General features: G+C 34.1%; 1 protein-coding gene and 1 non-coding gene across 2 annotated transcripts in view; both read left to right on the forward strand.

The window, feature by feature from the left end:
• The window catches only part of CAND1 (cullin associated and neddylation dissociated 1), a 44,448-nt gene that overhangs the window by 8,462 nt on the left and 22,551 nt on the right, over positions 1–13,435 (forward strand). The window contains exons 2-3 of the mRNA XM_037063104.1: positions 1,239–1,382; positions 12,069–12,223. Of these exons, the coding sequence (XP_036918999.1) occupies positions 1,239–1,382; positions 12,069–12,223 (299 nt within the window). The remainder of the gene's footprint in view (positions 1–1,238; positions 1,383–12,068; positions 12,224–13,435) is intronic.
• On the forward strand, positions 4,291–4,412 carry LOC118998883 (small nucleolar RNA SNORA26). Its single transcript, XR_005068969.1, has one exon. It is a non-coding gene; the product is annotated as a small nucleolar RNA SNORA26 (small nucleolar RNA).

Consider the following 13,435-nt stretch of genomic DNA (forward strand, 5'->3'; position numbering starts at 1 on the left):
TATGCTTGTAGGTAATGAGTTGTTATTTGCCAAATCCTTGCCACATACTTTATGGTCTACATTGCCAGACTATCTGTATAGCTATTTATCATTTTAGCCCTAATAGTTGTATTTTAATTGATTTAAACATAGATGTTGACATTACTGCATGTAACATAAAATGCTGAATTTTTGCTCAAACTGGACCTCGTTCAAATAAAAGAGAAAGGCATTACTGTTACTTTGCTGTGTACAATGTGCACCCATGTTTTGGGCTCAAACTTTCAGGGAAAAAAATCTTTGTTTTAATTTTTAACTCAACTTTTTATTTACTTGTATTCAGAAACAAAACTGATTGTCACATTCCAGGGTAGTGTTTTGCATACAGATATCATTATTGCCTTTTAGAGTTACACTTTTAACATATAAGCATAAATAAAAGAATTAAAAACATATATAGATACAGAATTAGTACTGCCCATGTATAATTGCACATCCTTATTTTTCCCCTCAAAAATTTGGGCAAAAAATGCACATAATACAATGTAAAATATGCTAAATTGTTATTTCAGTTAGGTTATTTTGATAGGTAGAGGATAGTCAGGAATGATGGGAAAATTTTATTTGGCCTTTAAATAGATTTAGGGGCTTTATTTCAGTGTGACTATCTAATATTCTGAGAAATTACTTTTAAAACAGCAAATTGTCTGGTGAGGTATAAAGAAAAATCTGCAAGTCTATTTACTTTATTTTTATCTTCCGTTCAAGATTTTATTTAAAGTCCAGGTTAGAGAGTCAATCACTTGGGGTTTCTTGTCAGGCTGGGTTAGTATTAAACCTTCCTTTGGCAGTGGTTCGTAAGGGGAAGGGTTTGAATGTCACGTGGAACAACTTTCCAGAATCACCTCATTATCATTTTGAAAAGGCACCTGATTCCTCGTCGTGGGCATTTGGATGGAGGTGAGAATTTGTATTTTGGAAATTTCCTAGTAATTTATGATACGTGACCTCAGTCCAACACAGTATCACTTAAGAAGGTATTTGTAATGTTTATAGTTAAGGGCTTCTTAGGTAAAATTCAAAGAAAAAGTTAAGAGGAGCTTTTCATCCCCTAAGTGCAGTGATGCAGTTAATTGGAGTGAAAGATCAGATACTCTGTAGGTCCTGTTGTTAAATTTGAAATCAAGACAAACCTGGTGAAGGTAATTTTGGGTAATAATACCTTATTTAAATTATTAACAAATTTTAATTTTTGATAGGTTTATGGCTACAAATGATTTGATGACAGAACTGCAGAAAGACTCCATCAAGTTGGATGATGATAGTGAAAGGAAAGTAGTGAAAATGATTTTGAAATTACTGGAAGATAAAAATGGAGAGGTACAGAATTTAGCTGTCAAATGGTAAGTTATTTTTTGTTTTTTGGGTTTTTTTTTTCTTCTTTGCTATGCCCTCCACCATATTTTTAAAATACTGTAGTAACTGGTAAGTTGGACTGTGTTACAAGTTAGTCTTGTACTGTGTCTTTCTGGAGTAGGTGACTGGTGAAAGTTTAGTGTTTTTACTTGGTACATATATTTCTTTATAGTTGCTGTATTGACTAAATGTAGCCTCTTATGTATTTTACTTCTTAAGAAATAAATATAGGAAACTCCAGAAAGCGTGGTTGTCTCACTTGTTTGACCTGATATTTTAGCTTACTTAAAAGGCCTACCTGGCTCTATCAATTCCTATATTCCACTGTGGGGAAAATTNAGTTGGACTGTGTTACAAGTTAGTCTTGTACTGTGTCTTTCTGGAGTAGGCGACTGGTGAAAGTTTAGTGTTTTTACTTGGTACATATATTTCTTTATAGTTGCTGTATTGACTAAATGTAGCCTTTTATGTATTTTACTTCTTAAGAAATAAATATAGGAAACTCCAGAAAGCGTGGTTGTCTCACTTGTTTGACCTGATATTTTAGCTTACTTAAAAGGCCTACCTGGCTCTATCAATTCCTATATTCCACTGTGGGGAAAATTTAAGAACCAGTGATCAAGGGAAGTAAAAATAAAAATAATAAGACTTAAAGAATAGCGGCAGTTAAAACCATGCTTAACATGAATCAACACTAATGATAAAAAAGTTACAAAGAACCTTCCTTAAAAATTGTGAGGGCATGATGGAAGCCTCAAGGAAAAAAGAATGTGGGAATTCCAATTGTGTGTATGGTACCTTAGGAGCATCTTGTTAGGCAGGATACTAACTAACAAGAGGGTTTGAAAGTTGGACTTACTCTTGTTAATGCATCTATTTAATTTATATTTCCATTACCAAATATTGGAAATCCTTAACAGCTTATGCAATAAATTATTAGTAAGTATAACGTTTAGTTTCATATAAAAATTAAATGATGGAATTTTATGTCAGTTTGTATCTCATATTTGATACAATTTAAATAAAGCATTCCTCATTACTCCTTTATTGGAGTTTCCTATAAAGGTTTTACATTTGTTTTGAGCCAAGCCTTTACATACTTTTTGTAAGAGCAGACAAAAAGTGAGAAATCATTGATCAGTAAAAAATTTCTAGACATGCAGTACAACTTTATTTTGTATTGATACATGTTTAACTTGGGACATTTGCAAGCCTAAAATAAACTGGGTCTTTAAAAATGATGAGTTGCAGAATAATACAAATGAGCTTGTAGTTTTACTTTGTTATTTTTCATCTTTTAATTGCCATGTGCTTAAAGTTTTGTTCAAAATGTATGCTGGACATTTATTTATCAGCCTTTAAGCACAATGAGAAAAAGTACTCTTTGCGTTCCAGATTGAGAGTTGAGAGGTATGTAGGTCTTAATCGCATGAGTATGAATCGTAATTCATAGGGACCTGAGCTTTTGAGCTTTTGATGATCTTTCATACTTAAAATTAATGGGTTGGGGAGAAATGACATGTTCAAGAAAGTAAAAGAATTTAGAAATAAACAAAAGCTGTAAATTAGGAGATGAAACTCAGAGGAGAGAAAATTCCAAGAGAGAGTTAAAAAGTAGCCTTATCAAGAAATTAGGAAAATTGTCAAAGAACTGATCATCCAAAAGAAACTCAGGCCCAGATATTTTTTCACATACTCTTTGAAACCTCAATATATAATTCCAGTACGCATAGTTCTTCTAGTACTATTCTAGAATATGAAGTATGAAAACCTTCTAGTCTTTTATTTAAATTAAGTACTGATAACAAATCCTTACTAAAGATAACACCGTAAAAGAAAATTACAGGCCAGTTTCACTTAAAGTTCAAAATAAAATTAAACAATATGTTACGTGTAATATGCCATGAACAAGTGACATCCATCCCAAAAATATACGGCATTTCAATATTTGTGCTGTATTAGTACATTTATTTCATCGTGTTAATAGGTCAGAGGAAGGAAAAAATTGGTTAGTTTGTAAGGCACTGTAAGATTCCATCTTGATTTTGATTAAACAAACAAAAAAACCCAGCACTTAGGCTGCTTTGGATAATTAGAAGAGTGAAGGAAGCACCTTCCAAAGACCAGAATCACATATTTAACGTGTCATGACTGGGAAGAACAGGTCAGGGATGCTTCATCTCACTACAGAGACTATATCGCTGGTTTGAAGTACAACATTTAATAATGTGGAATGGATAGTACGTTTTTAACATTAAAGTTTGTAACCACACATATTCATACCACAACTCAAATATCAATAAATTACCACACGAAAGTCAGGAACAAGGCAAAGATGTATCTCTGTGCCTGCTACATTTAAGACGGGAGAAAAAATAGACACAAAAGAATTAGTAAAGGTACATGGGAAAAATTAATCAGGAAAAATTTAAACGATAAGAATTCAGTGAGGTGACAGGATGTAGAAAGAATGAAGAAAAAACAGTGGCTTTCATATAAGCAAATAATAACTCCCAAGCAAATAATTGGGAGATATAAAAAATGTCCATTTTTTACAGCGATGGGAAAATGTCTGGGGATAAGTTTAACAGAAAGTGTTACAATGGTGACCTTGAGTGAGGGTATTGTATGATACCAGAGAAACTTACAATTTTATCTTTTTCAAAACTTACATGAATGGAAAAAAATGCTCACAAGGGATAACAAAAATGTACTTAGAACAAATGGAAAGACATCCCATGTTCCTGGATTAGGATATAACTCAATTTCTCCAGGTTAATTTAATGCTGACCTAATTACATAATTTAGTAATATTTTTCCCCACAAGCTTAACTAATTTTGGTGGGGAGGAGAAGGGGGTGGTGGGCTTCAAAGTATAACAGTTTGCCCTTTCCTGTGCACTTTAAAGGTTGATGCAGTGCCTAAAGGGCCAGCACAGAAGGGAAGAGTGAGTCTCCCTAAAACCCAGAGAAGAGATAGTAAAACCCCTTCTTTGGATGCTGTCTGGAGTCACTGAAAAAAAAAAGTATAAAAGTTGCTGCAGTTGAGAGTGAGAGTAGGAGTGTTGATTTGCCTTACTGGTTAGGAAAACATACTCTGTGTGTCTGTAATCAAAACAGTGAGATAGTGAGGCATTAATAGACCAGCGAAGTAAAATAGAATGGAAAGTACATGAGAACGGTGGCATCACTGGTGAAAAGTTGCACCCTTTTTCCAAAGACTGGAAAACCATTTTAAAAAGATAAAATCATATTCTTACCTCACATACAGTATCCTTACTTGAGGTCACTATTGTTTTGTTTATCTTAAATTAGTTTTGCTTATGGCAGAACTTCATTTAAATGGAGTCATATAGTATGCACACATTTGTGTCTGGCTTTTTTTACTCTTCATATAACATCTGTGAGATTTATCCGTGTTGGGTATATTAGTGTATATACCCATCATGAGTCTATTACTCATTAATAGTTCATTGATAACATAGTCTGTTACATACTTGGTTTCTTGCTAGGGTTTGGCTGTTGTTAATGAAGATAAAAATGTTATTGTATGAGTACTTTTTCATTAGTACGTGTGTCTTTATTTCTTATGGGTAACTACTAAGAATGAAATTGCTGTTGTCCACTTAGATTTATTAAGAGACTGCCACATTGTTTCCCAAAATATTTGTACCATTTTACATGAAAGTACCAGTTGCTCCACATTTTCGTCAACACTTGGTCGTGTGTCACTCTTTAATTTGAGCTATTCTAGTAGGTGTGCAGTTGTAGTTTTAATTTATATTTGCCTGATAATTAATGATGTCCAGTGCTATTTTGTGTTACTGGCCATTTGTTTATTTTTTATGTACTCTTCCCAGTTTTTAAACATGAGGTTGTCTTTATTATCCAACTGTAAGTATTTTTCACACTGGTTGGTGTGGCTCTGGATTGACTGCCAGCCTGTGAACCAGACTCGCCAGTTCAATTCCTAGTCAGGGCACATGCCTGGGCTGCAAGCCAGGTCTCCAGTTGGGGGCACACAAGAGGCAACCACACATTGATATTTCTCTCCATCTTTTTCTCTCTTCCCTTCTGTCTAGAAATAAATAAATAAAATATTTTTAAAAATTTGTAAAAGACAGAAAACTGTACTTGAACAGTAATTAAATTAAAAACAAAACAAAACAAATTTGTATTTTTCATATATTCTGTGTATAAGTCCTTTGACACTTTTATGTTTTGTAAATATTTTCTCCCAGTTTCATTAACTGAAGGTTTTAATATTAGTTTTAAATTTAGTTTAAGATTATTTCAACTTTTTTTTTTTTAAGATTTTGTTTTTAGAGAGGGGAAGGGAGGCAGAGAGGGAGAGAAACACCAGTGTGTGGTTGACTCTTGCCCACGCCCTACTGGGGACCTGGCCCGCAGCCCAGGCACATGTCCTACACTGGGAATTGAACCAGTGACCCTTTGGTTTACAAGCCTCACTCAATCCACTGAGCTACACCAGCCAGGGATGTTTTACCTTTCTTAATGCACTGAAAATGTTAAGTAACTTCTTCCATCTTCAGTATTAAAATGGCTGTACAAAAAATCTTCAATTTTGTTAATTTTTTTAATGCACACTGATATGACAGCTGTCACAACAATACAGTCTTAACAAGATTGTTTCAAATGAAGTTAAAGACAACTAAGCACTAGTAGAGGCATCATGTAAAAAACTAAATGTATTTTTTGGCTAACCCAATATTTCTAGATTGTATTCTGTTCCATTGATCTATTTGTCTATTCTAATGCCAGTACAACACTGTTTTATTAGTGTAGCTGAGGCTTTTTCAGCCTTGGCCTATTGACTTTTGGGCCAGATAATTCTTTGTTGTTAAGAATTATCTTGTGTAGGAGCTCCAGTGGTGCAATCAGTTAGCGTGCAGTACTTACAAGAATTATCTTGTGTATTCTGTATATTTTAGGATGTTTAGCAGCAGTTTGGCCTTTAACCCAGTATTTGCCATCAGCATTCCCTCTTCCCTCAGTAGTTAGTGATGACAAACAAAATTGTCTCTAGTCCTGGCCAGTGTGGCTCTGTTGGTTGGAGCGTCATCCCATAAACCAAAAGGTCATTGGTTTGATTCCTGGTCAGGAATGTGATTCCCACACCAGTCATGGCCTGGGTTGCAGGTTCATTTCCTGGTTGGGGTGTATACAGGAGGCAGTTTATCAAAGTTTCTCTCAACTCAATTCCTCTCTCTCTCTCTCTCTCTCTGGAATCAAAATAATAATAATAATAACAAATGTCTCTAGACATTACCAGATGTCTGTCTACTGGAGGGTAAAAATTGCTCTTGGTTGAGAAAGGCTGGAGTAGATCTATGGAAGTAAGGTAGCATAAGTTTCCCAGCTTCGCTCTTTCTTTCCCAAGAATTTTTTGATTTTTTAGGTTCTTTGTATTTCCATGTAAATTGTAGAACCAGTTTGTCAATTTATATTTTTTTATAAATAAGCTTGCTCAAATTTTGATTGAGATTGTGTTGAAGCTATGGAAATACTTGAAGATAATCACCATCTTAACAAAAATGAGTCCTTTAATGCAGTATCTCTTACTTTTTTGTTGAGTTTTCAGGATTATGTACCTAAATAATTGTTAGCAGTGAATATTCCCCTCTTTTAATCTTAATTTTGGTAATTGGTGTTTTCTCTTTATCCCCTTTAAATCCACTACTTAGGAATTGACCAACTTTACTACTCTTATCAAAGAACAGATTTTATGGTTTGTTAATTTTCTCTATTATTTGTTGCTTATTTTGTTGATTTCTCCTTATTACTATTTTTCTTCTCACCTTTTCTAAATCTCAAACTTTATTTTTTTAAAATATTTTATTTATTTATCTTTAGAGGGGAAGGGAAGGAGAGAGAGAGAGCAACATCAATATATGGTTGCCTTTCGTGCGTCCCCTGCTGGGAGTTGGCCTGCAGGGAACTGGCCTGCAACCCAGGCATGTGCCCTGACTGGAAATCGAACCTCGATCGTCTGGTTCGCAGGTCCGCACTCAATCCACTGAGCTACACCAGCCAGGGCTAAATCTCAAACTTTAAAGGTATATTTTTTTCTCTCATTCTTGAGGAATTTTTTTATTATTCAGTTTGAAATGTTTTTACCTCCATTGTGATTTTTCTTTGATCCATGGATTATTTAGAAACAGATTTTTTTAATTTTATATTTTTTAAGATTTACATATTTATTTTTAGAGAGAGGAGAAGGGAGGGAGAAAGAGAGGAAGAGAAACATCAATTTGTGGTTGCCTCTCCCAGGCCTCCAAATGGGGACGTAGCCTGTGCGACCCAGGTATGTGCCCTGACCGGGAATTGAACTGGCGACCCTTTGGTTTGCAGGCCAGTGCTCAATCCACTGAGCCACACCAGCCAGGGCTGTTTGTTTTTTGACTTGTTTGTTTTGTCTGCTTACTGAGATTTGTTTTATGGTTCACTGTATGGTAGGTCTTGGTCAGTGTTCTGTGCACACTGGAGAAAAAGTTTTCTCTGCAGCAATTCACTACAATGTTTTAGAAATGTCAGTTACTCGTATTTTTCGGACTACAAGACACACCTAGGCTTTAAAGGAGGAAAATAGGAAAAACATTTTTGAAGCAAAAAATGTGGTAAAGTATTTAATAACATAAATATAATATTTCACCAGTGTAAATGTAAAACAGAACTCAGCAGCAGCATTAACAACTATTATTCCTCCCAAATTGGGGGTGGGGCGGGGTGGGTCTTATAGTCCTAAAAATACAGTATGTCAAGGTATTTGATAGTGTTCTTCAGATTTATATCCTTAGTGAGTTTTTCTTTTGTTGATATTAAATACCAAAAGGAGTGTTAAAATTTCTAGTTACAATTTTCAACTTATCTGTTTTTCTCTTTAATGTCGATTTTGTTCATGTCCTTTAAAGCTGTATAACTGGGTATATACACCTTTATAATGATCTTTCTTTTTTTTTTAAGATTTTATTTATTTTTAGAGGGAGGGGAAGAGAGGGAGAAAGAGAGGAAGAGAAACATTGATCAGTTGCCGGTTCCATGCCCTCAACCCAGGCATGCGCCCCAACTGGGAATTGAACTGGGGCCTTTTGGTTTGCCCAGTTTACTAAGCTACACCAGTCAGGGCTGTAATTATATCTTTCTGATATTTGATCTTTTTGTGAGTATAAAATATTTCCCCTTAAATACATCGTATCTTGAAATATATTTTTGTTTATGTTCATATAGTCTCTCCAACATTTTTAAGATTAGTGTTTGTATAGTGTCTCTATATTTTAATTTTTAATCTGTTTTTATTTTAAATTATTTTATTTTTATTTATTTTTTTAGAGATGGGGGGAAGTGAGGGAGAAAGACAAGGGGGAAAACATTGATGTGAGAGAGAAACATCTATCATTTGTCTTTCATACTTGCCCTGACCTGAACCAAACCCGCCACATAAGCGTGTGCGCAGGCAGACCTGGTGTGGAACTATGGCCTTTCAATTTGCAGGACGACACCCAACCAACTGAGCCACACCAATCAGGGCTATATGTTGTTTTGTTTTGTTTTTTAACTTTTATACTTTTATATTTACATTGATTTTTATTTTTATTTACTTTAATTGATTTTAGAGAGAGAGGAAGAGTGAGGGAGAGAGACATTGACTTGTTGTTCCACTTATACATTCATTGGTTGGTTCTTGTAGTGCCCTGGCAGGGGAACCAACATGCAACCTTGGCGTATCCCGACAACACTAACCAACTGAGTTACCGACCAGGGCTGTTTCTATTTTTAAATTATGTACCTTATAGACAAGATAAGATAGTTTAAAAACTAAGCAGATAGTTTAGTCCATTGGCATTTATTGTAAATATTGATATAGTTGGATTAAGTGTGCCATTTCTCTTCTTGTTTTCTTTTTATTAATTGTTCCTAAGGTTTTTTGTTGGTTTCTTTCCTCTGCCTGCTTTGGGTTAATCAAATATATTCTAGCAGGAATTCTGAAACTTGGATTTGGGGATGCCTAGGATATCACACGATCCCGAAAGTGTCAAAACTATTGTATTAATAATACTAAAGTTTTATTTTCCCTTCGACTCTCCTTTTCTCCTAAGTACACAGTATAATTTTCCAGAGGCCACATGATATGTGCTATAATAATAAATTGAATTCTGTTTTCTTTTAAGTCAAAAAGTTAATTTACAAAAATGTAAATTTTTATTTTTAGACAGTATAGTTATTCTTCTTAAAAATGTGATTTATTTTAACATGTAATGGGTTTATTATTTTTACTTTTAATTTTAATGTGGTAAATATTGACAAATACAGCCCACATAAAGAAAAAGTTATTCAGGTTCTTCATTGATTTTGGAAGATTTTTATTTTTTATTTTTTATTGTGTAAGTACAGTTGTCTCCATTTCCCCCCCATCCCCCCACCCTGGATCCCACCCCCACCTTCCACCCCAGATCCCACCCATCTTGGTTTTGTCCGTGTGTCCTTTATAGATGTTCTTGAAAACCCTTCCCCCTTTTCCTCCCAATATCCTTTCCCACCTCCCCTCTGGTTACTGTCAGTTTGTTCTTAATTTCAATGTCTCTAGTTATATTTTGCTTGCTTGTTTGTTTTGTTGAATAGGTTTGATTTTGGAAGTTTTAAAAGGGTTCCTGAAACCCAAAACATTGGGAATCACTGTATTACAATATTTAATTTTTATTTTCTCTGTTGACTTTTTAGGTATATTTGATTACATTGTTTTTCAAATTGTCATTCTAGGCTAGGGATTATAAATTGCATCTTGTGTTTGTCACAGTGTATTAGAATTTAATGTACCATGTGATACAAATTATGTAAACCTTGTAACATTTTTTCATTTTCCTTCTCCTTTGCTATTGTTTTTTAAAGTATATTTGGGTGTGTTTATGTTCATAAATGCAAAATTTATAACACAGACACACACACATATTTACTGGTTCTGTTGATCTGTCTTCCTTTCTGTAAATCCAAGTTACTATCTGGTTTAATTTTCCTTTAGCTCAGAGATCTTGGGCACTTGTTGTTGTGTAGGTCTGGTGGTAATATATTCTCAGCTTTTAACTGAAATTGGCTTAATTTGTCTTTAGTTTTAAAAGGTTATTTTACTGGATATGAAATCTAAGCAATTTTTCTGTGGGTTTTGTTTCATCAGTATCTGGTATTTAAATTGTTGCTTTCTAAAGTAATAGTTTTACAGGTCTTACAGTTATCTGTAGGAGGGTTAGTCCAACAAAGCTATTTTGTCGTTAATGGAAGCTAGAACTCTTTAAATTTATTTTTGAATTCATTTTATTTTCAACCCCAATTTTCATTGTTTCACATTAGGTCTCACTACATATGTGCCATGTGTTTGTTGTCACTGCCATCGTTGTGGATTGGACTATTCTTGGGTTTCTTTAACCTTTTTGTTTATTTTTCTTCCTTTCTCTTCTTATTTCCTCAGATTTCTCTCCCTACTACTTCTCTAGTCAAGCAATCAGCAGCATTTATTTATTGAGAATATATATGTGAAACATTGATCTAAGCATTGACGAAATTAAACTATTTTTATTGTCACTTATGCTTGAGAAAATTCATTGGCTCCAAATTTTACCACATCACATTTAAATTTATTGGTCTAACTTTAAAGGTTCTCCATACTGTCCCAGGGGCCTAAGTTTCCTATCATGTTTTTTATCTGCCTTTTGTGTTAGTTTTCTCTCATTTCTTTCAATATGCATTCCACTTATTCTAGTCTCTGATCTTTTTATATGATGTGCCTTTTTTTTTAAGATTTTATTTATTTACCTTTAGAGGGGAAGGGAAGGAGAGAGGGAGAGAAACATCAATGTGTGGTTGCCTCTTGTGCGTCCCCTGCTGGGAACTGGCCTGCAACCCAAGCATGTGCCCTGACTGGGAATCGAACCACAATTGTCTGGTTCGCAGGCTCGAGCTCAATCCACTGAGCTACACCAGCCAGGGCTCTTTTTTAAACTATATCCCATCAAAACCTAGTACCTAAAATCTCTTAGGTGCAATCCCCTGTAAATATTAACATTGAATTTAGAAAAATTTTTAAACAAAAATTGTGCAGAATAGGGAATGTCTTTAATTCATTTGTAAAGTAGTTAGGTGAATTCCTTACCTCACCAACCAGATGGTAAATTTTTTGTGAAAGCGCTTTATTTGGCTATTCAGTATAGTCCTGAATATAATGGCTCCTCCTCAGTGAGTATTCATGCACTTAGCATTACCTACTATGTGTTAAATTCTATGGGAAGGACACAAAGGGAATGACTTTTCTCTCTCCTCAACCAGCAAGCGGACCTACCTACATGCAGACCTTTAGCTGTATAAAATCCTAATATGAAAAGCATGTTAATACAGGATGCTTTGAGAGCACAAACTAGTACCATCTTAAGTTTCTTTATACTGTAATGGAAATCAGTGGGAAAGTAATTGGAAGCCAACTTCAAGGAGCTTATGAATCAAGAATTTCTTTTATACCCTTATAGGAACACTATTTATGATACAGGCATAGTGTGTTTAGTTGGTGTTGACAGGTGTAGGCAGGAGAGTTAACGTTTCTCTTTGTTTATTTTTCTGTTTTCGTATTTATCTAGGTGTAAAATTTTGTTTTTCTTCTTTATATTACAGCCTTGGCCCCTTAGTGAGTAAAGTGAAAGAATACCAAGTAGAGACCATTGTAGATACCCTCTGCACAAACATGCTTTCTGATAAAGAACAACTTCGAGATATTTCAAGTATTGGCCTTAAAACAGTAATTGGAGAACTTCCTCCAGCTTCCAGTGGTAAGTAGGAAAGATAACATTTTTCTTCCTATTTCCCTTTGGAGGTATTTCTCCTCTACTCTTCTTTTTTTTCTTTCCCTGACTTCTGGCCAAGGAGGAAGAGAGGCATTTATCCTAAAAGACCTTTGGTAAGCATCCCTTTGAATAACTAAGGGGGAAAAAGTCTGGAGTCTTATTTTTGCTTAAAAATAAATTCAGTTTTAAGTGAGTATTTTTATTGAATTTAAGTATCTCATAGGAATACCAATTCTGAAGAATTCTTATGTTGGAGCAAAGTTTAACATTATTGTATATACTGTGACTATAGAATGGAGTTACGCCATTCTATACAATAAGGGAAAAGATAACCAAAATTATGAATTATTTCTGTTAGCTCTTTTTTCTCAATAGTAATTTTGCTTTGCATTAGATTTGTGATATAAAACTTTTAACAGTGTTAAGACAGCTGTGAAATAGTTCTCTTTCCTAATAATATCTTTAAGATTGAGTGTCTTATAGCTACTTGGCAATGTTTTAAAAAATTAAAAACAGAATTTGTCGATTAATTTAGCTTTTGAACTCTGACAGAAATGTTTAGATAATGTTTTAGAATTGGTCTTTAACTGCTGTCCTACTGGTTAAAGTTAGCAGGCTAGAAGTTTTTGTCTCATCTGCAAATGGAGTCAAATTGTCTCCTTATTTGGTGGAAAGATGTAGATTAGTAGTAATGTAGTCTGGGTATGTAGTTTTTACTCATCTACTTAAAAAATATTTATTAGCCATTCATTGTGTTAGCTATCATGTTGGATGGTGCATGTATATTATTTCACTAAGTCTAAATATCAGCCATATGGAAGGCCTTAATATTCCTAGTTTGTGGATGAAGGAACTGAAAATCAGGGAAATGATGTTAATTCTACCAAAGTTTTTTATTACCTAGTTGGGTGAAGATTCAAATCCATTATCTTTTAATCCGGAACTGGTGCTTTTTCTAAAATATCTTACCAATGTTACTTTAATGTTAATTTCAATAAAATATTTCACTAACTCTAAGGTATGTTATTTGTAATTGTATTGGCTATATTGATATTTTCCTCCCATTGAAATGTTTGTTTTTAGCTGGTTTCTGGTTGTTAACCATTTATATTCTTCCTTTAACAATTTTTTGCTCACTTTTTATTAACACAAATCTACTTTAAAATAGTAATAACCTTCATTTATGAGTTCTCTGGA

This window comes from Sturnira hondurensis, unplaced genomic scaffold (assembly GCF_014824575.4).
Source record: "Sturnira hondurensis isolate 20B ecotype Veracruz unplaced genomic scaffold, ASM1482457v3 Scaffold0014384, whole genome shotgun sequence".
Taxonomy (NCBI): domain Eukaryota; kingdom Metazoa; phylum Chordata; class Mammalia; order Chiroptera; family Phyllostomidae; genus Sturnira; species Sturnira hondurensis.